This window comes from Mustela nivalis (assembly GCF_964662115.1).
Source record: "Mustela nivalis genome assembly, chromosome: 1".
In the NCBI taxonomy this organism is placed as follows: domain Eukaryota; kingdom Metazoa; phylum Chordata; class Mammalia; order Carnivora; family Mustelidae; genus Mustela; species Mustela nivalis.
Window position 1 is genome coordinate 154,615,170 of NC_139020.1, and position 25,380 is coordinate 154,640,549.

A 25,380-nucleotide genomic window follows, 5' to 3' on the forward strand; every position below is an offset into this window, starting at 1 on the left:
CTATTTGTAGTTGCATCAAAAAAATAAAAATACCTAGTAATAAATTTAACCAAAGAGATAAAAGACCAGTACATAGAGAACTACAAGACATTAAAGAACTACAAGACATTAAAGAAAGATGTTGGAGACATTAATAGATATTCTGTGCTTATGAATTGGAAGAGTTTATATTGTTAAAATGTCTATACTACCTGAAACAATACACAGATTTAGTATAATTTCCTTTTTTTTTTCTTTAAAGACTTAATTTATTTATTTAACAGAGAGAGAGAACGCGTGCGCGTACGAGCAGGCAAAGTGGCAGGCAGAGGGAAAGAGAGAAGCAGGCTTCCCACAGAGCAAGGAGCCTAATGGGGGACTCGATCTCAGATCTTAGCATTATGAATCTGAGCCAAAGGCAGCCACCTAACCAATGGAGCCACCCAGGTGTCCTGATTCAGTATAATTTGTAACAAAATTATAATGGATCATTTTTTCAGAGAAATAAAACAAATAATCCTAAAATTTGTGTGGAACCATGAAAAACCTCATATAGCCACAGCAGTGGTGAGTAAGAACAAAGCTGGAGGAGGCATCATGCTCCCTGATTTCAAAGTATGTAGTTCAGTATATTGTAATAATTAAACAGTGTGATACTGGCATAAAAGTGGACACAGAGATCATGATACAGAATAGAAAGCCCAGAAATAAACCCACACATGGGTAATTAATATATCCTAGAGGAGTCAAGAGTATACAGTGGGTATACAGTCTTCATAAATGGTGTTGGGAAAATTAAACAGTAACATGTAAAAGAATGAAGGTAGAGCACCATTTTATATGATGTGCAAAAATTAAATAAAAGATCTGAATGTAAGACATGAAACTATAGGGACACCTGGATGGTTCAGTCAGTTCACCATCTGCCTTCAGCTCAGGTCATGATCTCAGGATTCGGGGATCGAGTTCCTCATCGGGCCCCTACTCAGGAAGGGGCCTGCTTTTTCCTCTGTCCCTTCCCCCTGCTTATGCTTTCTTTTGGTTACATATACTCACTCTCTTAAATAAATAAATAGATAAATATCTTAAATTAAAAAAAAAAAAGACATGAAGCCATAAAACACCTAGAAAACATGGATAGCAGTCTCCTTGATATAGGTCTTGGTGATGTTTTTTTGAATCTGACACCAAAAGCAGCTAAGGCAAAAATGAACAAATGAATATCAAAATAAAAATGTGCACAGCAAAGGGTATCAACAAAATGAAAAGGCATCCTACTGAATGGAAGAAAATATTTGCAAATCATACATCTGGTAAGGGACTAATATCCAAAATACATAAAGAACTTGTACAACTCATTATCAAAGACTGAACTACCTGATTAAGAAATGGGCAGAAGATCTGAAGAGACATTTTTCCAAAGAAGACATACAGATTGCCAACAGATAAACTGAAAAGATGCTATACGTCATTAATTCTTAGGGAAATGCAAATCAGAGCCTCATATACAAGATACTGTTTTACACCTGTTAGAATGATTATTATCAAAAAGACTGGAAGCAACAAGCATTGGGAAGGATGTGGAAAAACCAGAACCCTTGCGTACTGTTGGTGGGAATATAAATTGGTGCAGCTAGTGGAAAACAGTATGGAGTTTCCTTAGAAAATTAAAAATAGAGCTGTTGTATGACCTAGTAATTCCACTTCTGGGTATTTATCTGAGGAAAATGAAAACACTAACTCAAAAAGAAATATGTGAGTTAATTTCATGATTATTTATAATAATGAAGAATATACAATGGGGAAAGGACAGTATCTTCAATAAGTGGTATTGGGAATATTGGATAGCCACATGCAAAAGAGTGAAGCTGGATTGGATCATTCTGTTACACTATAAATAAAAATTAACTCAAAATAGGTTCAAATCTTGAATATAAGACCTGAAACCTTAAAGCTCCTAGAAGGAAATGTAGATAGTAAGCTCATTGATACAGGTCTCAGAATGGATAGACAAATTGTGGTGTATACATACAGTGGAATATCATTCAGTCATAAAAAATAATGAAATCTTTCCACTTGTGACAGCATGGATAGACCTTGAGGGCTTTGTACTATGTATAATAAGACAAGAGATCTTAAGACAATACTATATAATCTCTCACATATGAAATCTAATGTATCTATTCAACACTAAGCTCACATAGATAACAGAGAACAGATTGGTGGTTACCAGAGTCAGGGGTGGGGGACAGGAAAAATGAATGAACTGGTTTGGGTTTTAGTTTAAATAAATTGAATTTTTTAGAATATGGGCTTAAGTAGACATTTCTCCAGAGAGGACATACAGATTGCTAATAAGCATGTTAAAAATATGTTCAACATCACTAATCATTAGGGAAATGCAAATCAGACCTATAGTAAGATCCAACCTTGGATCTATCAGGATGGCTACTATTCAAAAAATCCCCCAAAATTAGGAAATAGAGGATATAGAGAAACTGGAATCTTTGTTCACTGTTAGTAGCAACATAAAATGGTACAGCTGCTCTGGAAAATAGTATGGCAGTTCCTCAAAGAATGAAAAGCAAAATTACTATGTAGTCCAGCAGTTCCACTTCTGGGTATAGAATCCCGAAGAACTGAGAGGAGGGGCTCAGACAATTATTGGGACACTCCTTTTCACAACAGCATATTCTCCATGGCTAAAATGGGGAAGCAACCCAAGGGCCCATTAACACATGAAAGAATACACAAAATATGGTATATACGTATTACATCAGCCTATAAAGGAAGGAAATTCTGTAATATGCTGCAAAATGGATAAATGTCAAGGACATTATGCTAAGTAAAATAATCCAGCTACAAAAGACAAATACTATATGATTTTACCTATATGAAGTCCTTAGAGTATTCAAAGTCATAGAGAAAGAAAGTTAGAATGATGGTTGCCGCTGGCTGGAGAGAAGGAGAATTAAGAATTATTGTGTAGTAGGTACAGATTTTTAGTCCAGGGGATGTTAATTGAATGGACTGGAGCAAGGAGGAAAATCTGTTGAGATGATCATGTGTGAGGGTGGAGAGCGGAGTGAGGGACCTGGTAAGCTATGTCGTTAGTCAAGAATTTCAGTGGAAAGAAGAGAAAGTGTCATGTTGTTTGTATGTAGACTATATTATTTTCCTGTCTGCCTGCGTTGATATACTTCTAATACCTTGCTCTTTTATCTATTTCAGACTTTGGAGTTAGTGCTTTTTTAGCAACTGGTGGTGATATTACCCGAAATAAAGTGAGAAAGACCTTTGTTGGAACTCCTTGCTGGATGGCGCCTGAAGTTATGGAACAGGTACTTTGTCTTTCATTTTTTTTTTTTTTTTAAGATTTTTATTTATTTGACAGACAGATCACAAGTAGGCAGAGAGGCAGGCAGAGAAAGAGAGGAGGAGGAGGAGGAAGGCTCCCTGCTGAGCAGAGAGCCCAATGTGGGGCTCGATCCCAGGACCCTGGGATCATGACCTGAGCGAGCGGAAGGCAGAGGCTTTAACCACTGAGCCACCCAGGTGCCCCGACTTTCATTTTTTTAAAATGGTTTATGGTTTTGTACAGAATGAAAAAAATAACAGCAACATTTGCTTTTGTTTGGTGTACAGTTGTGCAGGTATCCCCCACTAATGGAAAGTAGTTTGTTCTGTGAAACCCTTGTAAGCTGAAATGGCACAAAGGAAAGAAACAGTGACCACTAATTCATTTGTAAAAATTTTTTAGCATTTCCAGACACACAAAAATAACCTCTTCGGCCTTTCCGATACCATAGAACACATCTTGCTATTGGATACAGAAAATAAATTGAGTTAAAACAGATACTCACATAATTCAAAGCTCTGGTGGATTGACCTGAATGTGGTTCCCCAGGAAGGAGCTGAGCTACACTAGGCTCGTTGCTCAGCCCGGGTGCTACCTCCCTCATGGCAAGCACTGAACGTCATTTTCACTTTCTTTGTAAAAGGAAAACCCTTTCCCGATTTCTTTCCATAGTGTAAACAGGAACTACTATAGGTCTTTCATATAAGCCAAATGGCTTAATGGGGTCTTTGAAAAAGTGGGGATATGTATGCTGGATTAGCTTCGGGAAATACATGTTTCTGTTCCTCGGTTAGGATTTGGGTCCCACCCTTGGAAACAGAACTCTAGATCTTTACAAATGATATATGAAACTCAGGATTTGTAACAAATACAACCTAAGGAATAATATAATGAATATTGGTTTAGTAAAAGTTTCTGTGTTACAAATTAAACGACCTAATCTTTGTACACGTAGATTCACTGCTGTGGTTCTTGAAGGACTAGTTTCGTCCACAACCCCATTTCCCATTTGCTTTCAAACAACTACAGTCAGATGTTGCTCATGTAGTCATTTTATGGAAACTCTGCTAATTCTGAAATCAGGGCTCATTTCTTGTTCCTTGCCTTACTTGTTCTCTTGTCATTTGAAACAGTTGATCATTTCTACCTTTATTTACATCTTCAGCTTTTCTGTTTACATCTCAGCAGTTGATCATTTCCACCTTTATTTACATCTTCAGCATTCTTCCCCTACCTGTCCTGCCAGGCTGTGTCTGACTTCTTTTCTGCCTTCCTTCTACTTCCCAGGACCTGTTCTTGAATTCTTCTCTCACTAATTAGCCTCATCTCTGCTTCCCACCCATTCTATTTTCTTTGAAGTTTTTTATGTTTTCTTGAAAGTTTTATTTATTTATCTATTTATTTTACCTTAGGTAGTCTGCACACCCAGTGTGGGGCTTGAACTCAGCAACCCTGAGATTTGAGAGTTGTGTGCTATACGGACTAAGCCAGCCAGATTGCTCCTGAAGAGCAGCTTTAGGAGTGCTTAAACAAAATTAAATTTTTTTAAGATTGTATTTATTTGAGATAGAACGTGAGCCAAGGCAGGGGGTAAAGGGGGAGGGAGAGGGAGAAGCACTCTTCACAGAATGCAGAGTCAAATGCAGGGCTCCATCTCATGACTCTGAGATCATGACCTGAGCTGAAATCAAGACTGGGTTGCTTAACTCACTGAGCCCCCAGGCACCCCCTCAAGATTTTATTTTTTGAATAACCTCTACAAAAATAAATCTACATTTATTTTTAAGTAATCTCTACATTTTAAGTAATCTCTACATTTTATTTTTAAGTATTCTCTACATCTATTTTAAGTAATCTTTGCTGGGTTGTGGCTCTAACCCACAACCCTGACATCAAGAATCATAACACTCCACCAACTGAGCCAGCCCGGCGCCCCATCTATTATATTTTCCAAAGTATAGTCATGCTAGTCTTATTTCCTAAACCCCTAGATGGATGTTTCAAACTTCCTCTAGGTGTTTTACATGGGTATCTTTTAAGTATATCAAAGTCAGTATGTAGAACCGAATTCACTTATAACTCTTACAGTGCTTGTGTTCACCCTGTTGGTGAGGGAAGCATTCCTACTCTAGGGTTATGCAGATGCTGGACACCTTACACTGGACTGGTAAAACTGATAGCCGTTCATTTGTCACGTACACACAGAGCTGCAGGGAGGAGGACCCAACATGACACTTGAGGCTCCTCTCGGGAAGAGAGTAGGTAAACGGTTGCTGTGGGAAACAGACCTTGTAGTATCAAGAGAGTGAGGTGGTGCTCGCTTTGGCAGCACATATACTAAAAAAAAGAGAGTGAGGTGCCCCTTGGTTTCCTTGCAAGGGTGATCGGCTCATTTGAATAATTCTGAGGGCTGGTGGGAAACTGAAACCTGCTACTCAAGGCTGAGCAGGAACTTGGCCTGGTTCAGTTGAGCAGGATTGTTGGGCTAAGGGACCTTATCCTTAGGAGCAGACTGGGGAGGGGAACTTGCACTTAGTTTATTAGGGGCCCACCCTCTTTTGCCACATTTCAAGGCAGCACATTATATGGAGCTTTAATTTCAGGTCCCAAACCACATACACCCCCCATATATTTCTTCTCCTGTGTTGCTCAAGATAGAAAATGAAAATATTTGGGGTGCCTGTGTATCTCAGTTGGTTAAGTGACTGCCTTCTGCTCGGGTCATGTTCCTGGAGTCTCAGGATCGAGTCCCACATTGGGCTCCCTGCTTGGTGGGGAGTTTGCTTCTCCTTCTGACCTTCCCTCTTCTTATGTGCTCGCTCTCTCTCTCTCTCAAATAAATAAAATTATTTTAAAAAAGAAAATACTTAATTTTATAATGTGCTCATGATAGTATAAAAGGACAAATTTGGCCACATGTTCACATCAACAACTGAAAATATTCAAACCCCATTGTGTCTTTTTTCATTATAAAAATTAAGGAGATTAAACAAGACTATAACATAGAAAATTTGGAAAACCAAAGACATAACACTACTGCCTAATAGTTTTGTTCTAGTTCTATCCTTTTCCTTAAAAAAAAAAAAAAAAACAAGATTATACACTTTTGTAATGAGTATCAAAACTTGTGAGGAATTTTGTATTCTTTTTTCTTCATAAATGCTTTATCACACGTGGTTTTCCGTATTTTCATGTAGAATTCATTTACATTGTTTTTAGTTGACTAACGTTTCTTTTAAGTGAGTATTCCGTACTTAACAATTTCCCCATTGTTGAGGAACGTTCATTCTGATTGCTTTTTCTTTCGTCTGTTACCAAATATATTTAGCCTTTGCCTACTCTAGATTACTTTATTGATTTAAAGCGAATGAACAGTTTAATGGTTCTTGATATGTATTAGAAGTTACTTTTTAAAAGTGCTTTTAGGGGTACTTGGCTGGCTCAGTCAGAAGAGCATGCTACACTTGATCTTAGTCATGGGTTCAAGCCTCGCATTGGGTGTAGAGATTACTAAAGAAAAAACAAATTTAAATTAAAGTGCTTTTAGGGTGTTAAAAGTAATCATGTATATCTTTATATTCTTTACAGGTTCGAGGCTATGATTTCAAAGCTGACATCTGGAGTTTTGGGATCACAGCAATTGAACTGGCTACAGGGGCAGCTCCTTACCATAAGTATCCACCAATGAAGGTGAGGTTCATAGTCAAAGTACTATCCCAGCCCATGTCCCAGTTTCTTTTCAGAGCCTACTCCTAGGAAATAAATGGTTTTGAAAACGGTGAGTTTTTAGAACTATAAAGTGGGAAGCTATTTTAAGGCCAAAGGAATGGTTTACTTTTTAAAAGGAGGTGGGGGAGGAGGTGAGATTTATTTTTTATACACCGAAGGCAGTGAGTCCTATAATTGTAGCCAGACATACACATGTTAGCCTATTCGCCCAGAATGAGAAATACCTCCATCTTTTAGTAATTCCATTTCAGTAAATACAAATTGAATCTGAAAAGCAAGTATTAGTTCTGACTACAGCCCCCTTTTATTCTTTAGTGTTAACTTTGTGTTTAGAAAGTGGCTTATGTGAGGCGCCTGGCTTGCTCAGTGGGTTAAGCTGCTGCCTTCAGCCTGGGTTGTGATCTCAGGGTCCTGGGATCGAGCCCCGTATCAGGCTGTCTGCTCAGCAGGAAGCCTGCTTCCCTCTCTCTCTCTGCTTGCTGCTGTGCCTACTTGTGATCTCTTTTTCTGTCAAATAAATAAATAAAATATTAAAAAAATAAAAAGAAAGTGGCTTATGCTTCTATAAAGAAGTCATACAATTTAGAAATCACTCCGAATCTCATTATATAAATATCACCTTCCTTATTAACACCTATGTGCATCAAACTAGTATGTTGCCATGAAAGTCAAAGAAGGAGAGATTTAGGATGGACAGAATAATCAAAACTGTCAGTTACCACAGAGAAGGTAGGAGGAGTGAGAACTGAAAAAGGCTGCTGCTCTGTTAACTAGGTATTATCAGTGGTTTCTCAGGAATGACTGAGGAGAAAACATGAACAGACATCTCTGCAAAGAAAACATCCAGATGTCCAACAGACACATAAAAAAGTAGTGCTCAGCATTACTCGGCATCAGGGAAATACAAATCAAAACCACAGTGAGATACCACCTCACACCAATCAGAATGTCTAAAATTAACCAGTCAGGAAACGACATGTGTTGGCGAGGATGCGTAGAAAGGGAAACCCTCCTACACTGTCAGTGGGAATGCATACTGGTGCAGCCACTCTGGAAAACAGTGTGGAAGTTCTTCAAAAAGTTGAAAATAGAGCTCCTCTACAACCCAGCAATCACACTACTACCCTAAAGATAACAAATGTAGTGATCCGAAGGGGCACGTGCACCTGAATGTTTATAGCAGCAATGTCCATTATAGCCAAACTATGGAAAGAACCTATGGAAAGTCCATCAACAGTTGAATGGATAAAGAAGATGTGGTATGGGACGCCTGGGTGGCTCTGTTGGTTAAGCAGCTGCCTTTGGCTCAGGTCATGATCCCAGCGTCCTGGGATCGAGTCCCACATCAGGCTTCTTGCTCAGCAGGGAGCCTGCTTCTCCCTCTGCCTGCCTGTGCTCGCTTTCTCACTCTCCTTCTCTCTGACAAATAAATAAAATCTTAAAAAAAAAAAAAATGATGTGGTATATGTATATAATGGAACACTACCAAAATCTTGCCATTTGCAACACCGTGGATAGAATTAGAAGATATTATGCTAAGTGAAATAAGTTAGTCAGAGAAAGACAGTTATCATATGATCTCTCTGATATGAGGAATTTGAGAGGCAGGGCCAGGGGGTTATGGGGGGAAGGAAGGGCAAATGAAATAGGATGGGACCAGGGAGGGAGACAAACCATAGGAGACTCTTAATCTCAGGAAACAAACTGAGGGCTGCTGGGGTGGGGGCAACAGGGTGGGGGAGGGATAGAGTGGCTGAGTGATGGACATTGGGGAGGGTATGTGCTGTGGTGAGTGCTGTGAATTGTGTAAGATGATGATTCACAGATCTGTACCCCTGAAACAAGTAATACGTTATATGTTAATTAAGAAGAAAAAGTAAGGAGTGGCTGAGGAGTTCTGGGAAGAGAAGGCCAGATTACAAGGGTCATGTTCCAGCAGAGCCATGAATAGGTAGAATCAGCAAGATGACATTTTTAATTTTGCTATGGTTTTATTTATTTATTACTTGATGGTATTTTATTTTTAAATTTGCTGTGATTTTAACTGTTTTGTAAAGTTTTTTTTTTAAAGATAAAGACTTTTTTTTAAAGATTTATTTATTTGTGACATAGAGAGAGAGAGAAAGAGAGAGAGAGAGAGAGAACAAGCAAGGGAAGCAGCACGCAGAACAGACAGAGGGAAAAGCAGGCTCCCCGCTGAGCAAGGAGCCTGATGTGGGACCCTTAACCAACTGTGCCACTCAGGCATCCCTGATTTTAATTTTTTTTGCAGGTAGTTTGGCAGTATAAAAATGGGGACAGAGGGCATGAAGAAAGGGTTCTTACTAAAGGGCATTCAGTGCTGATACAGTTGAACCCTTGCAGCCACTTTACCTGGGAAACCAACTATCTGTAGGATATAACTTGTGTGGAAAACACCTAAATAACTCTGTGTCCAAATAACTGGTCTAGAGTGAACTGCTTATATATTGGGAGGTTGTCTATATTGAAGAATGTTGACCACAATATTTAACTTAATGAGGCATCAGAAATTTCGTATTGAAAAATTTTCCAGGTTTTAATGCTGACACTACAAAATGATCCTCCTTCTTTGGAAACTGGTGTTCAAGACAAAGAAATGCTGAAAAAATATGGAAAATCGTTTAGGAAAATGATTTCATTGTGCCTTCAAAAGGATCCAGAAAAAAGGTAAAATATGAGATAAAGCTTACATTTCTCTTCACCTAATACTGTAAACCATTGTGGGAAGTCTAAGTATTAGATACATACATTCATGTGCAGGAAGTTATTTGTGCATATTCAAATGCATTTGTATTTATTTAAATATAAACTTTAAAAAATATATACAGGGACTGTTACACTAGTTTGGAAATGAATGAATTACTTTCTCCCTTCTTTAGTATATAGTGTACTTTAGTATAAGGTGTACTCTAATACTTCAGCTAGTTCCTGGCTCATTTTTCATATATTTGTGTTTTGTGAATTCTGTGTTAATAAAATATGTTAGTGGGAAGGCTTGTTTTTAATGCATTTAAAAGTCATAAGCAAACAAATATTTTGACGCTGTTTACAATTTTAATAACAAAGCAGATACACAAAAAAAATGTTATATGTAATACCAAACAATCATAAGTATTTCCTTAAAGGAAAGATATTTTGATGAGTGGACCAAAAATGCAGAGCACTTACTTGTTAACACTAGACAGATTGGAAGGCAAGTAAGTGAATAAACATGATCATCTAGTGTTTGTATCTTTATGAATTAAACAGATCAAATGGTGTTGGAAGTCATTGAGTACAACCTTTTATCTTTAAGGTCAGTCAGCTACCTAGTCATTGAGGTAGGACTTGAGTCCAAAACTCCTGATTCTTTACCTAGGACTGTTTCCACTGTATCTCATTTTTCTGTTTCACACATATATTCTACTCAGTTTTTTAGCACTAAGAGTTTTTAAATTTTGGTTTCTCTAACAGTCAACAAAAGTAATAGATTTTAAATGATACCCTTAGTCACGTCCTTAGTATATTTCATGGGGCTTCAGAATTTACTGTTTGAAATACTGGAAAGGACAAGAAAAACAGGTAGCAAAGTTCAAACCTGTGCTATTAGAACTTTTTTTTCTTTTTCTGAATAAATTAGTATTAAAAAAACAGGGAATACTTTGGCTTTAGCTTAGTTAACTGACTAAAATAACAGGATTTTTTGGTCACAAATACCCAGAAGTGCTGAATAAATTTATGAAACTTAAAAACCAAACCCAGAGATAAGCTTCCACCTCAGGTGCTAGAAATGATGAGGATGACCTAATTCAGAGAAGATATATCATGAACTGATCCTGGGCCACCCTCAGTGGGACACTTTTCATTCCAATGACATACTCAGTTAGATTTCGGATTTCCAGGTGGGGACTGAAAATGAGATACTGGCCCAGCCAATGCGGATTCTGAACTGAGATCCCTGCTTATGGCTGGGACCTTTACAAGTCTGTCTTTTGAGTAAGAAGACAGACCGGAAAACAAAATATGGTCCATCCTCACAAAGACACAACAGAATTTCTCCTGAATAATCCAGTCCTCTGACATAGACATTCATAAATTGACAATCGGATTTATATGGCCCATATTATCCAGGAGCCCACAAGATTAGAGAATAAAAAACGTTTTGCCAAGCCAGTTTTATTTCTGGCAGAAGCAATTAGAAAACTATACCATTCGAATTGTTCTAAATTCCAGATCCATGAGATTCCTGCAAATAATGCTCCACTGAAGGGACCAGAAGCTGAAATTATAAAACACATAGTAAAATGCTACACAGCAGGTCAGAGTCAGCAGACACAGCAAGCAGAAGGATTAGTGCTCCAAGAACTTTGGATAATGCAAAGATACCTGAAAAGCTATAAGTATATTTAAAGTAATTAAAATCCTAATGGAGGAAATCAAAACTGTAGGAAGAGAATATGAGTATGACCAAGAAGACAAAACAAATGGAGCTACTAGAAATGAAAAATACAATAACTAAAATTTGAAAGTGGACACCTCCTTCACAAGTGATCCAGGTTAGCATTAGCAGTAGTAAGACATACTTATTATTCCATACTCCCAGATATTGATACCAGGTGCAGGACATAGCACTCCTGAGGTATTTCTTCCCCAGATCTTTAACTTCAGTCTGTAATGAGAAAACAGACAAAGCCAAATTGAGGAATATGCTGGAAACTCCCTGACCACCACTCCTCTAGAGTGAGGAAAGGGATGACTGAGAGAGTGGCACAGGTTGGAGGAGATGAAGGAGACACAAAGATTAAAAACAAAATGATGTTCTGGCTTGGATCCTGGAGCAGAGAAAGGATGTTAGTGCAAAAACTGGGGAAACCTGAATAAAGTTTATAGTTTATAATGTGGTACCAGTATTAATATTTTAAAGTCTGTAGCAATGTTAATATTTTTAGTTAATTTCTTGATAATTATATCACAGTTATGTAAAATGTTAACATTGGGGGAAGCTGGTGACAGGTATGTAGGGCCTCGATATTATCTTTGCATCTCTTCTATAAGCCTAAAATTATTTCAAAAGAAAAAGAAGCTGTAAAACATCTTATTTCCAGCTTGTAAACTAAAATTACACCTTGTTTAGAACATTCCGAAGTTAAAAAGGAAATAAAACTTTAGTGGATTGGTTAAATAGAACAGCCAATAAAACAAAAAAGAGATTAATTGTTGACTACTAATCAAGTTACCAGGCACTTCTGTAAACTGACAACATATATCATCTCATTTAAGTTTTATAGAACTTGTATGAGGAGAGTGCTATTATTTTTCCTGTTTTACAAATGAAGAAACTGAATCACAGAGTGGTTAAGTAACATTGCCCAAAGTCACACAGTTAATAAATGTTGGAGCTAGAATTCCAACCCATACAATTTGACTGAGGACTTTCTGCTCTTACTTAATCACACTGTACTGAGGAAATTGCTCAGAATGAAGCACAGAAAGAATTTTTTAAAAATGGAAATATAGGGGCGCCTGGGTGGCTCAGTGGGTTAAGCCGCTGCCTTCGGCTCAGGTCATGATCTCGGGGTCCTGGGATCGAGTCCCGTATCAGGCTCTCTGCTCAGCAGGAGCCTGCTTCCTCCTCTCTCTCTCTCTGCCTGCCTCTCTGCCTACTCGTGATCTCTCTCTCTGTCAAATAAATAAATAAATAATCTTAAAAAAAAAAAAAAAGGAAATATAGGGGCGCCTGGGTGGCTCAGTGGGTTAAGCAGCTGCCTTTGGCTCCGGCCATGGTCTCAGGGTCCTGGGATCGAGCCCCACGTTGGGCTCTCTGCTCAGCAGGGAGCCTGCTTCTTCCTCTCTCTGCCTGCCTCTCTGCCTGCTTGTCATCTCTCTCTGTCAAATAAATAAATAAATAATCTTTAAAAAAATAAAAATGGAAATATAAAAAGATGAATATTTGGGGATAGAATGGGAAGGTTCAGTGTGTGTGTGCACACACATATACATGTATATATGTCTGTAGACTTTAAGGAGAGATTAGGGAGATCAGGAGAAGCAATATTTAAAGCAATAATGGCTGAGAATTTTCTAGAATTGATGAAATACTTATAGTCTCGGGTTAAAGAACCATCCCTCCACCAATTCCAAGCAGTATTTCCCTTTTCCCATTTGTACACAAGTCTTTTAAACTGCTGGATTCAAAGGCAAAGAGAATCTGTTAAATGCAAGCTAAGGGGGCAGATTACTGACTGAGGAATATAGCAGGTAGACTGACAGCCACTTTCCTAATGACAGTTAAGGCCAGAATATACTGGAACAGTTCTGAGAGAAAATAACAATACAGAATTCCCAGTCTAGCCAAACTATTATTCAAGAATAAGCATGAAATTAAGATTTTTTAAAGACAAAAATTGAGTTTCCAGTCGTGTATATCACTTAAAGAAGTCCTAGAAATGGTACACTAGAAAGAAGGAAATGAACTCAGAAGAAAAGTATTAATCATATAAAGCAATGTGGTACAAACTATTGAACATACTGAAATCTTGATTGAATGAGAAAATAGGAAAGATAATGTCTGCTTTCAGTTTGCATAGCACTTTTACATCTTTTCTCTTAAACTGTACAATAGTCCTCTGAGGCTCTGGTTCTTAAGTGTGAGCGTACATTAGAATCACTCGGGGAGTTTTAAAAACTAATGATGTGTGGGTTTGCCCCCACAGATTCTGCTTTAATTGCTATGGGCCTCGGGATTTGTTTTGAAAGTCCTAGCTTATTATATTGTACAGTAATGTTTTAGAACACTGCCTGCAGGAACTTGACCAGGTTATACAGAACCGTGGAGAAGAGATTTGCTGAGGGTTACCTGGTAGGTGTATGGTGTAATCAGGTCCAGTGTCTTAAGTGTAGTATTGTTTATTCTTTATTCTCTGTCATACTATTTACGAGTTTGTATAATTGACAATGATGATGCCTTTATTCAAGCAAAGAAAGACTGTACAATCGAGCAAAAAACTGAGTATAGATTCAATATATATATTGAATATATACAGTACTTTCAGAATCTTCAATTTTTTTTAAAGATAATTGTTAGATTTATTTTTAAGACTGTAGTTTTCTTTTTTATTATTATTATTTTTTTAAAGATTTTATTTATTTATTTGAAAGAGAGACAGTGAGAGAGAACATGAGTGAGGAGAAGGTCAGAGGGAGAAGCAGACTTCCCATGGAGCTGGGAGCCTGATGTGGGACTCGATCCTGGGACTCTAGGATCATGACCTGAGCCGAAGACAGTCGTCCAACCAACTGAGCCACCCAGGCGCCCCAAGACTGTAGTTTTCTAAGTTGAAGGCTGGCAAGCTGGCATGTGTCAAGAGGCGCAGGACTTGACTTGGTCCATTTCCTCTTTGTGAGGTTACATGTATTTTTATGCCTTGTTAAAGTAGATACTACCCACTGTTTTTGGGAAATGATATTTCTTGGCAAAATAATAGCAAATATATTGAAAGCCACAAAGAAGTAATGATTTCAGAATAAACATTTCACTAATGAATTTTGCAAAGGATATGTAATAGTTATCAGATCATTTCTGTTTGAGTTTTCTTCTTTACTCCGTGTCTCGTACCGAGTTAGTTTATCCTGCTTTTTGCTTTTTAGCCCGTTAAGGAAAGTGGAGAACACTGAGATTATATCTCGCTGCTCAAGAAATCCTTTTCTCATTTTTGAAGATGGAAACCCACAATTACACTTGAATTAACTATTAAAACGTTCTTTTCTGGTTTTAGACCAACAGCAGCAGAACTGTTAAGGCACAAATTTTTCCAAAAAGCAAAGGTAAGAAATTCTTTTGATTTTATGTGTTCATGTAATCCTCCTCATTGCCTAATTAGATTTACTGCTAAGAAGTTGCTTTTTCTTAAGGTGATGTTTGGAAAAAATGAGGGTAGATCAGATAATTGCTGGGGGCATTATCTCTATGACCTTTGGTAATTAAGACACATGCTTTAGAATTAGTAAATGTATTTTTCGTATAAATTAATTTGAACATCAGATTAAATTTTAACAGGAACAATTGATACTAAATTTCGCCAGTAGTAATATAATCTAGGAAAAATACTCAACTCTCGTTTCAGAGTTTGCTACTGAGTTAGTTAACATCTCATTTCCCAAAGAGGAATAGATAAGTGGGATGTTACTGTAGTTGAAAAAGTGGGACCATGATCCTGAAGGAGATATGGTAAAGCAAACTTCTCATATATAGTGGCTCATACAGTACAGTAAAGCTTTGTTTCAATCTGTGAAACTCGATTTGTGAAACTCCTTTTCTAAAGGAGCTTTAGAATTAAAGAAAAAAGAATCGAAACTTTCTTCAAACTTCTTTATAAAACAGTTACTATATCACATTTTAATTGTAGTGAATATTTGTGTCAGCTTCTTTGGTTCAATAAAAACTTGTAAGAAGAAAACTTACTTTTCCTCTCCAGAATAAAGAATTTCTTCAAGAAAAAATACTGCAGAGAGCACCAACTATTTCTGAAAGAGCTAAGAAGGTAAATGGAGATTTTACTCTGGTTTCTTAGGAAATTGGTTAAATTTACTTCTGCATTTTGAAAGTATATGGTAAAAAATGCTTTGTTATGTTATGTATGTGTTAAAAATGCTTTTTTTAAGTGTTACTCAGTTTTTCCAACCCTCTCTTTAGTATTCTTTGATATATTCATTCAATAAATATTAGCCTGCAGTATGTCTAGGTGTGCTGTCTACTAGAACGAAAAGGTATGTTACACAATTGATTAATTAATTCTAGACTCTGTTAAATCACTGTCTGTAGCTACCAGAGTGAGTTGTGAAGTTCAGCCCTTTCCTCACATTACGCAGAAAACAATGAAGTCCCATTAGGATGACTGTAATAAAAAAAAGACACAGTAGTAACTGTGATAAAGATTAAGGAAATTGGAACCTTCACACACTAATGATGAAAATGTGAAATGGTGCAGCCACTTCAGAAAGTAGTCTGGCAGTTTCTAAAAACACAAAACAAAGCTGCCATATGACCCAGAAATTCTGTTTGAGGCCTACTTGGGAGAATTGAGCACATGTACACACAAAGCTATGTACATGAATATTCCCAGCAGCATTATTCATAATAACTAAAAAGTGGAAATAGCCTGATTATCCATCTGTAGATGAATGGATATATAAAATGTCATGTGTCCATAATATAGAACATTATTCAGCAATTAAAAATGAAGTACTGGGGGCACCTGTGTGGCTTAGTGGGTTAAAGCCTCTGCCTTCGGCTCAGGTCGTGATCTCAGGGTCCTGGGATCGAGCCCCGCATCTGGCTCTCTGCTCAGCAGGGACCCTACTTCCTCCTCTCTCTCTCTCTGCCTGCCTCTCTGCCTACTTGTGATCTTTCTCTCTCTGTCAAATAAATAAATAAAAATCTTTTAAAAAATGAAGTACTAATATATGATAGAATATTATTGAGCAATAAAAAGAAATGAAGTATTGATGCATGTCATAGCATGGATAAACCTTTAAAACATTATGCTAATCATGGGAGCTACTTACAAAAGACCACATATTATATGATTCTGTTTATGTGAAATGTCCAGAATAAGCAAATGTATAGAGACAGAGAGTAGACTCAAGGTTACCCAGGACTGGGATTATATGGAAATGGGCAGTAACTACTAATGGGTCTGGAGTGTTGTTTTTGCCATGTGGAGGAATGAAGAAAGTGATCTAGATTTAATTATGGAGATGGTTACACAACGTGGAATATACTAAAAACAATTGAACCTTAAATGGGTCAATTATATGGTATATGAATTTTATCTTAACAGAGCTGGTACTTTAAAAAGGAGCATCTGGACACTGACACCATGAACAAAAAGCTCTTAGAAGTGGAAAATATTATAGAAGAAATGAAAATAGTTAATATGGTTGTATGGTAAAGCTAAGAAAATTTCCCAGAAAATAGAGCCCCAAACGCCAAGAGATAAATAACAGAAGAAAAAAGACAAGAGCGTTAGAGGATCATTTGAGAAGGTTCAATTTTGAGTAAATAAGTTCCAGGAAAGCAGAATGGAGGAAAATAGAAGAAAGAGAATCACTGAAAAAAATAATTCAAGAGAAATTTCCAAATGGGTAGTCACAAATTTCCAGACTAAAAAAGCACAAGTACGTAGCAGAATGAATGGAAATAGACCAGCACTAAGACACATTGCTGGAATACTAGAGGCAAAAAGAGGGTTCTCTAGTTTCCAGAGAAGGGGGAAAGATCATGGATGGTGTTGGATATCATAATGACGTCAGTTGCTCCCCTATAAGCCAGGTCATAGCAAAGCAGTTACATATAGCGTTATGAAAGAAAATGATTTCTACTAACCCAGACTTTTTTTTTTAAACCAGGTAAACCATATGTTCTGGGGATGGAATCAAAGTTGAAAAATGCATGGCTTTAATTAGTGTGCCATGCTAATAATGCAGGAAGTACTTAAACTGAGAAAGAGGAAGTCATGTGGCAGGTGATAGAGGGAGAGCTGAGAAACCAGTTTAGGCTGGAGCAGATTAGGAGGCTGGGGTAGCATCTTCCTCTAGAAGGTGATTCTGAGAAGTACCTAATGTATATGAATATGGTGAGAGGAGAGTTACACACCTGGGAGACCGTTTGGGGCTAAATATGATAAGTACATGAAAATAAGCAAATATTATTAATTCCAAGGGAAATAAGAAGGTTACAGGAGAGAGAAAAGTAATTGTAATATACAATAAGGCTTAACTGTCTCACTAATGAAATCATGTGGTGGAAACACTGAATTTTGATTTAACCAAAATTTCACTGTATCTTGAGAAAAGAGTTATGGGGGGTTGATAATAGGGTTAAATTCTCATCTTTAATAGTGGGAAGTCCAGTAGGTAATTCTTAAAACCAAAGAATCAAGGGGTAATAATAACACATTACTTAGAGGAATATGAATTTAAAAAGAATATGCTAGAATGAGTTGAAAGTGGTTCCCTGTGAGTAAGAGGATAAAAGAAGATTGCTGTTTTTCTTAACAAAACTTGCACAGATAACAGTGCTCTTGGAACTGCAGGTATAATTGTGATTTTTAAATTTAAAATTTTGAAAAAGCCAGAATCTTCTCTCTCTTGGGTTTATTTATTTTGGGGGCTGAAGAAAATTTTTTCAAATCTCAACATGAAACCATTAATAAGATTTGGTCTGTGACTTCACATAGGAAGGATTTGGATGGTGCTTGGTCCCAAGAGTATAGATGTATAGGGAAGGTCAGTGGTTGGAGTAAAGACAGGTAGGTAGTGGAGCACAGAGAGCAAGGGAGGGGTGCAAGACACATACAGTATATATAGTAAATATCAAACACTACCATAATCCACATCTCTCTTCCTCATGTGCAGGTTCGGAGAGTACCAGGTTCCAGTGGCCGCCTTCATAAGACAGAAGATGGTGGCTGGGAGTGGAGTGATGACGAATTTGATGAAGAAAGTGAGGAAGGGAAAGCAGCAATTTCACAACTCAGGGTAAGTCTTATTAAACTCTGTGCTTAAGATAGAGCTCTATCTTTTTGTTTGAAGCCTCTGAGATACGATATTCTCTGATTCTGTTCAGCTTAACCATCTAAAACATAGAAAATACAAGTGTTAATAACAGAATTTCCTTGAGGAAGTTATTAACTGTAGGAGCCCATTTAATCCTACATGGAAGAGTGGACTGACACATCTGTTTGAATATGATAATTACGGATATAAAAATGGCCAAAGTCTAGAGATGTAAACTGTGTCTGAGATGAGAGTACACTGGATAGGACTGATGATTGATTAAACATTGAGGAAGAAGCAATTACTGAATAGTATACCTTTCTTTAGTTGCTATATCCTGGATGGTTGTGTTTGTCTGTGTATGTGTTTGCTTGAAGCAGTGAAGACAAAGCTCATTTTGTTTTTTTCCCCCCACTCTTTCCTAAAGTTAATACCTCAAGTTGATTGTTAGGACTCATTCCCAGGAATAGAAATATAAATGGGAAATATTAATATTTGAGGTTCATCACAGCCTTGACTGCCTAAAACCTTTCTGTGGTATCAGTGGTGGGTAGATGGTATATCTCTTCCTGCCTGTAAGATCTCCTCTGCCATAGCACTCATGACTTTGCTGATCAGCACTGAATATTTGTTGATCTTGTCAGATGAAGTCTTTTTGCAGAGCTAGAAGTGAAGCTTTACTTTGTAGAGTCCTTGCCAATGAGAAGTGGCAAAAATTTACTACATTCTAACCTTGGAAAGTTATATACACACACAGGCACATATTTGTTTATATAGGATTATGAGTTTATTAAAATTTGAGACAGGTTTCTTTTCTCCTTACTTTTTATATGATTCCTCCTTAAATCGATACTGTTTTATAATGCTACATTGAAGTGATCAAAGGAAGCCAGAGGTACATGAATCTTGAAGTTTTAGCTTACTTTGAAAGAGATTTTCATAGGAATTTTTCCTCTGACCAACAGATTTTATTTGGGAAGATAAATTATAATGTCTGATTATTATCCCCTAGCCATCTGCAAGAGAAATTTATTTAAAATTTTGTAGTTTGGGGGGCACCTAGATGGCTCAGTCCATTAAGCTTCTGCCTTCGGCTCAGGTCATAATCCCAGGGGCCTGGGATCGAGCCCTGCATTGGGCTCCCAGCTCACAGGAAGTCTGCTTCTCCCTCTCCTCCCCATTTGTGCTTTTTCTTGCTATCTCTGTCACTCAAATAAATAAGTAAATAATCTTTAAAAATAAACAAAAATAAAATTTTGTAGTTCTGAAATACTTATAGTAGCTTTTTTATAAACTAATACACTGGTATGTAAATAGCTTAGAAAATTACAGAATTTGTTCTCAAAATGAGTAATATTCTGTATTTCTCATAATCTGTAACTATTTTTGAGGACATGAATTCTTTTGTAAAAGGGAAGTTTTGTTTAAATTGAATTACATTGAAAATGCACACTATCATCATTATAGCCATTATATTTTCAGATATTTTCTTCTGCCCTTCATGCACTTTGGAGACTCTAGTAACTTGTATATTAAGCTGCTTTAAAATTGCCAGCTCACTGAATTTCTTTTCGTTCTTTAAAAATTCTCTTTTTGGGCGCCTGGGTGGCTCAGTGGATTAAAGCCTCTGCCTCCGGCTCTGGTCATGATCTCGAGGTCCTGGGATCGAACCCCACATCGGGCTCTCTGCTCGGCGGGGAGCCTGCTTCCCCTTCTCTCTCTGCCTACTTGTGATTTATGTCAAATAAATAAATAAAATCTTTAAAAAAAAAATTCTCTTTTTGCTCAGTCCCATTTTGCAGTTTCTGTTGCTGGCTTTCAAGTTCATTCATCTTTTCTTCTGCGGTGCTTAATGCTGCTAATCCCATTCAGTCCTATTTATATCACAGACATTAAATATTTTAAGATTGATTTTGTGTCTGTTCATTTTTATACCTTCATGTCTTACTTTTTGAAGATAATGTGAGATGTAGTAATTATAGTATAGTTAAAATAGCTATGTTAGTGTCCTTCTCTGCTCATTCTAACACTTTATGTCAGTTGTGGAGCAGTTTTGTTTGATTGATTATTCCCTTCATTATAGCTTCCTCAACTCAGCTTCCTGAGTTGAGGAAATAGGCTAAGGGTCCAGGGATACCAAGGCAGATGAAATCGATAAGGTAGCGTACCAGGGAGGAGAGAGCTATACAGAGAGAGAAGTTTAGAAATCTACAGAGCTTCCTTTTTGAGAGTACAGCAGAATACTCTTTAAGAAATACATGTGAGAAAACCACCTGAGACTGGGTGACAGTGCCCATTGCTCACAGAGAGCCAAGAACAGTGCCTCTTCCCACCAGTCAGTGGAGAAGCCTGTATTCACAAGGCATTGGGTAGAGTTCTCAGAAAGTTCTTAGGTCTAAGTATTGGGGAGCTTATGGCCCTATACTGAGCCCTGCTGCAGATCCAACTAACAGCTCATAAAAGCAAGATCCAAAAGGCTTAAGCCATTTCCAAGTAACTTTACTGTATTCCAGAACAAGCTTGAGAAGATTTATAGCAATACAAAATTATCAGCTTGCAACAAAGTAATATTCACGGCATCTGGCATCTAATCAAAGATTATCAGGTATGCAGAGAGTGAGGAAAGCAGTAACATTGAGCTCATTTTATGCCCAGATCTTGGTCTTTAATGTCATTCTCTACTAAAAGAATGAAGGCTCCTTGGAGAAATGGATGATTCTGAGGCTTACATGGTGAAAATACAAGATGAATCTGGAATATCTTCTTTGTGAAAAAGGTTATTTTTATTAAAAAAGAAAGTCATAATTTGATAACAGGTGCACCAGGTTGAATGAGCTTCCACTCACCAAATTAGAATTTAATTATCAAAAATCATTAAGTGTAGTAATAAATTAAGTGTAAATCATTTTAAAAATTGGAATCCCATGAATCCATGCCAATAATGAATAGATGGATAAATAAGTGGGGGCCGGGGCGGGGGTTGCTAATTCTTCATTATAGTAAATTGCCAGTGCTGACTGGTAAATGTGGAAGAGTATTGGAGAGGAATATCGTCATTTTATAGCCATGATAAAGCAGTCAATAAAGATTAGGTCAGACAAGGATCATCAGCAGTTGCTAAATATAGGGGAAATTTTTGATGAGCAGGATATTTACAGGGTCTTGAAGTGTCTTTTCAAAATTGCCATTAGTTGGAAGGGGGAATATAATTACTACATACTGGAGAACTTGGAAAAGCCTTGACTAAAGGTGATTAAAATTGACATTATTGTGAAATTTACTGAAGTTGATAGCTTTAGTAGTGTGAATTTACATAAGAGGATATCTCTGTCTTCTGAAATACACAGTGACTGTTCAGTGGTAGGCAGCTAGGACATATGCAACTTACTGTCAAATGGTATAGGAACAACATGACCGGTTAAATATATATTGTTTATCTATTTAAAAAGAGAGAAAGTGAACATCTTAAATAGGAAAGCAAATAAGGAAGAAAGGTTAATGATTCTCATTCTAACAACTTTTCTGTAAGTTTGAAATTATTTCCAAATACTAAGTTTTTTTTTAAAGGTTTGGTTTGGCCAGTATAGTTGCTGTGGTGATGAAAATTCACAAAAACCTAAGATGAATAATCTGACCTTTTAGGTAGTCTAATTTGATGCTTGGTAGCATTGACCATAAATTGGTATTTGTTTAGATATAGGGTAAGGGTGTTTTGTTTTGTTTTTTGTTTTGTTTTTGTATTCTCCAATTGCATGTATCCAGAATCACTGATGTAATGATTTACTAAATAAATTTAGCTTAGATGTTCATAAAGCAGATTACAACTGGTTTTTCAGTTTTGACTCAAGAGTTTTCTTCATTAAATCCCATAACCTGAATTACTCTGCCTTGAAGATGTGTTGGATAATTAGCTTGAAGGCTTTACATTTGGTCTGGGATATTATATATATAATATGTTCATGATAACACTGGATGTTAAACACAACTGATGAATTATTGAACTCTACATCTGTAAGAAGTATGTATTTTTTGTTTCTAATTGAATTTAAATTTAAAAAATAGTATGTTCATGATTAGTAGAAGGAATTGTACTTTGAAGAATGTGACCTCCTATTGCCTGAGAACTCAGTCCCATTATGTTTGGTTATAAACCTCAAGTTGTGGGGCACCTGGGTGGCTAAGTGGGTTAAGCCTCTGCCTTCAGCTCAGGTCATGATCTGAGGGTCCTGGGATGGAGCCCCACATCGGGCTCTCTGCTCTCTGCTCAGCAGGCAGCCTGCTTCCCTCTCAGCTCAGGTCATGATCTGAGGGTCCTGGGATGGAGCCCCACATCGGGCTCTCTGCTCAGCAGGCAGCCTGCTTCCCTCTCTCTGCCTGGCTCTCTGCCTGCTTGTGATCTCTCTCTGTGTATCAAATAAATTTAAAAAAACAACAAAACAAATAAACCTCAACAAAACAAATAAATATTTCAAACATGCAAAAGTATATATATATATAAGTTGTGAACTTTTGAAATACCATAAGACATTGATGTATTAAAGGCTACCTGGACAAAAATACAATAGTATCATGGTATTTTCTTTTTCCAGAAAACTCACTAGAGTTACGAGTGACTTAACTTATGGATCAGAATGAAATGGAGTTTACTTGCGTTTCAACATTCTGTGCAGTTTGGAACTGACTACAAGTAACCTAAGTTTTGAGTTAATAAGCCTTTTTTGTATTTCTTTTAGTCTCCCCGAGTGAAAGAACCATTATCAAATTCTGAGGTAAGTAGTTGTGGTTTTTGAATCATTAAAAAACCAGTCATTTTGTTTTGGTTTGGTTTTAATGTTAAGCACATCTTTTTATATGGGCCTAAGTGAGAATGGGAATTTATAGCAATCAGATTTCACCGGAGGTATTGATTCTGAGTTTAAAAGGACTTCTCCAGTAAGTTGGTGTTGTTGCACTCATTTAAAATTAACCTAAAGGCTCAGAAAGCTGTTCCTTCCTTGCTTGCCTGATTTTATGAATTACTTTTCTGGGTTGGGTAGCTTGATGTGGAAAGTCGTCTTATTGCATCAATCTGTCCAGGGATTTGTCATATGCTACTTTTTCTTTTTGTCCGGTTCCCGCCTCCCATTGTTTTTTGTCATGTAGATTCTGTTGTCTTTAGTTCTTGCCTTTTGGTGATAGGAATCCTACTAAACAGAGTCCTGTTAGGCTGGCCTGCCTTATGCTCATTTTTTGAAGATAACAATTATTTCTGGAGATACATTCTGTGATACATTCTTCCTTCTGGCAGTCTGCATTGCAAGCTCAGTATTTGGTTTAATGATACACGTCTTGCCCCCTTAAATCATTTTGATTTTGCCCTGTTGCTTAAAAGTACCTATTTTTCTACTTGATTTGTGTGGATGGCATATGATTTTTGCACACCGTTATGTACAGGATTTGTGCACATTGTATTAAGACTAAAATACTGTACTGTAGCATATTTATAGGCTGGTATCTGACACCTTATAGCAGAACTGCAGTTCACTAGGATTTCTGGCTCTTCTTGCTACATGGTGGAATTGCATCTCCCTACCCCTTGAAGTCACTCATGCTCATAGCAGTGGCTTTGGGCAGGGAAATGCCAGCAGGAAGAAGAGCCCTTCTGTTGTTCCCTGGGTTCTCTGGCTCCTGCCACCACAGCCTGTATCCCCGAATGAGGGTGGTACCAAATTTAGCCTCTGCTGGCCAGAGATAGAGATGAAGTGTGTGCAAGAAATAACATTTCTTCTTGTAATCTTCTGAGAATTTAAATTATTTTTTACTCTTACTTTATCTTGACTAATTCTTAGTTTCTCCACTGTTGATGGAGAGGTCATTTTATAGTTGATCCAGAGTTGTTCTATGATCTTATCATTGTCCCTTTGCCTCATTAGCACCCCCACATGGACTCTCAGGTCTCATACTCATACTCCTGCACTCCTTATTTTGTCGTTGGGTTTGAAATCCCTGGTGAAGTACACATAACATAAAAGTTAACATCTTCACCATGTTTAAGGGTATTGTTCAGTAGCGTTTAGTACATTCACACTGTTGCGCAGCTATCCACTGTCCTTCTCCAGAAGAACAATCATCCCATGTTCCCACCCCCTACCCCTGGCAGCCACAACTCTACTATGTCTGAATTCTACTGCTTTCTGTATACCTCATGTAAGTGGACTCACAGAGTATTTGTCCTTTGTGACCAGCTCATCTTACCCAGCATAATGCCTTCTAGGTTCACCCATGTATTATGTGTCAGAATTTCCTTCTTTCCTCCCTTTTTGAGGCTGAATAATATTCCATTGGATATATCTACCACATTTGTTTCTCTGTTTGACTGGATGGACACTGGCTTGCTTTCACCTCTGGGCTATTGTGAATAATTCCACTGTGAACATGGCTACATAATAAATATTTGTTTTAGTTCCTGCTTTCAATTCTTGGGGGTCTGTATCCAGAAGGAGATCATTCTATTTTTAATTTTTTTTTTGAGGAATCACCTTACCATTTTCCATAGTGGCTGCACCATTCTCCACTCCCACTGCAGTGCACAAGGTTCCAGTTTCTCCATATCAGTTCGTTTCTTGATTTTGTCTAACATTTCTGTTCTTATTATAGGTAAAAACACATGTATGCAATTTGGAGGCTCCTTTTGAAATAATGCTAATACTTAATGTTAACATTTTCAAAAGTGATCTTAATGTTCTGTTTTTCTGTCAAAATCCAGAACCAGAGTTACT

At 37.3% G+C, this 25,380-nt stretch overlaps 1 protein-coding gene across 4 annotated transcripts in view; it reads left to right on the top strand.

The window, feature by feature from the left end:
• OXSR1 (oxidative stress responsive kinase 1) overlaps window positions 1-25,380 on the top strand; it is a 100,590-nt gene that overhangs the window by 62,760 nt on the left and 12,450 nt on the right. For all 4 annotated transcript variants that reach the window (XM_082745772.1, XM_082745771.1, XM_082745773.1 and 1 more), the window contains 7 exons: window positions 3,211-3,320; window positions 6,926-7,027; window positions 9,621-9,754; window positions 14,842-14,890; window positions 15,541-15,606; window positions 18,482-18,604; window positions 23,356-23,391. In XM_082745772.1, the coding sequence (XP_082601898.1) occupies window positions 3,211-3,320; window positions 6,926-7,027; window positions 9,621-9,754; window positions 14,842-14,890; window positions 15,541-15,606; window positions 18,482-18,604; window positions 23,356-23,391 (620 nt within the window). The remainder of the gene's footprint in view (window positions 1-3,210; window positions 3,321-6,925; window positions 7,028-9,620; window positions 9,755-14,841; window positions 14,891-15,540; window positions 15,607-18,481; window positions 18,605-23,355; window positions 23,392-25,380) is intronic.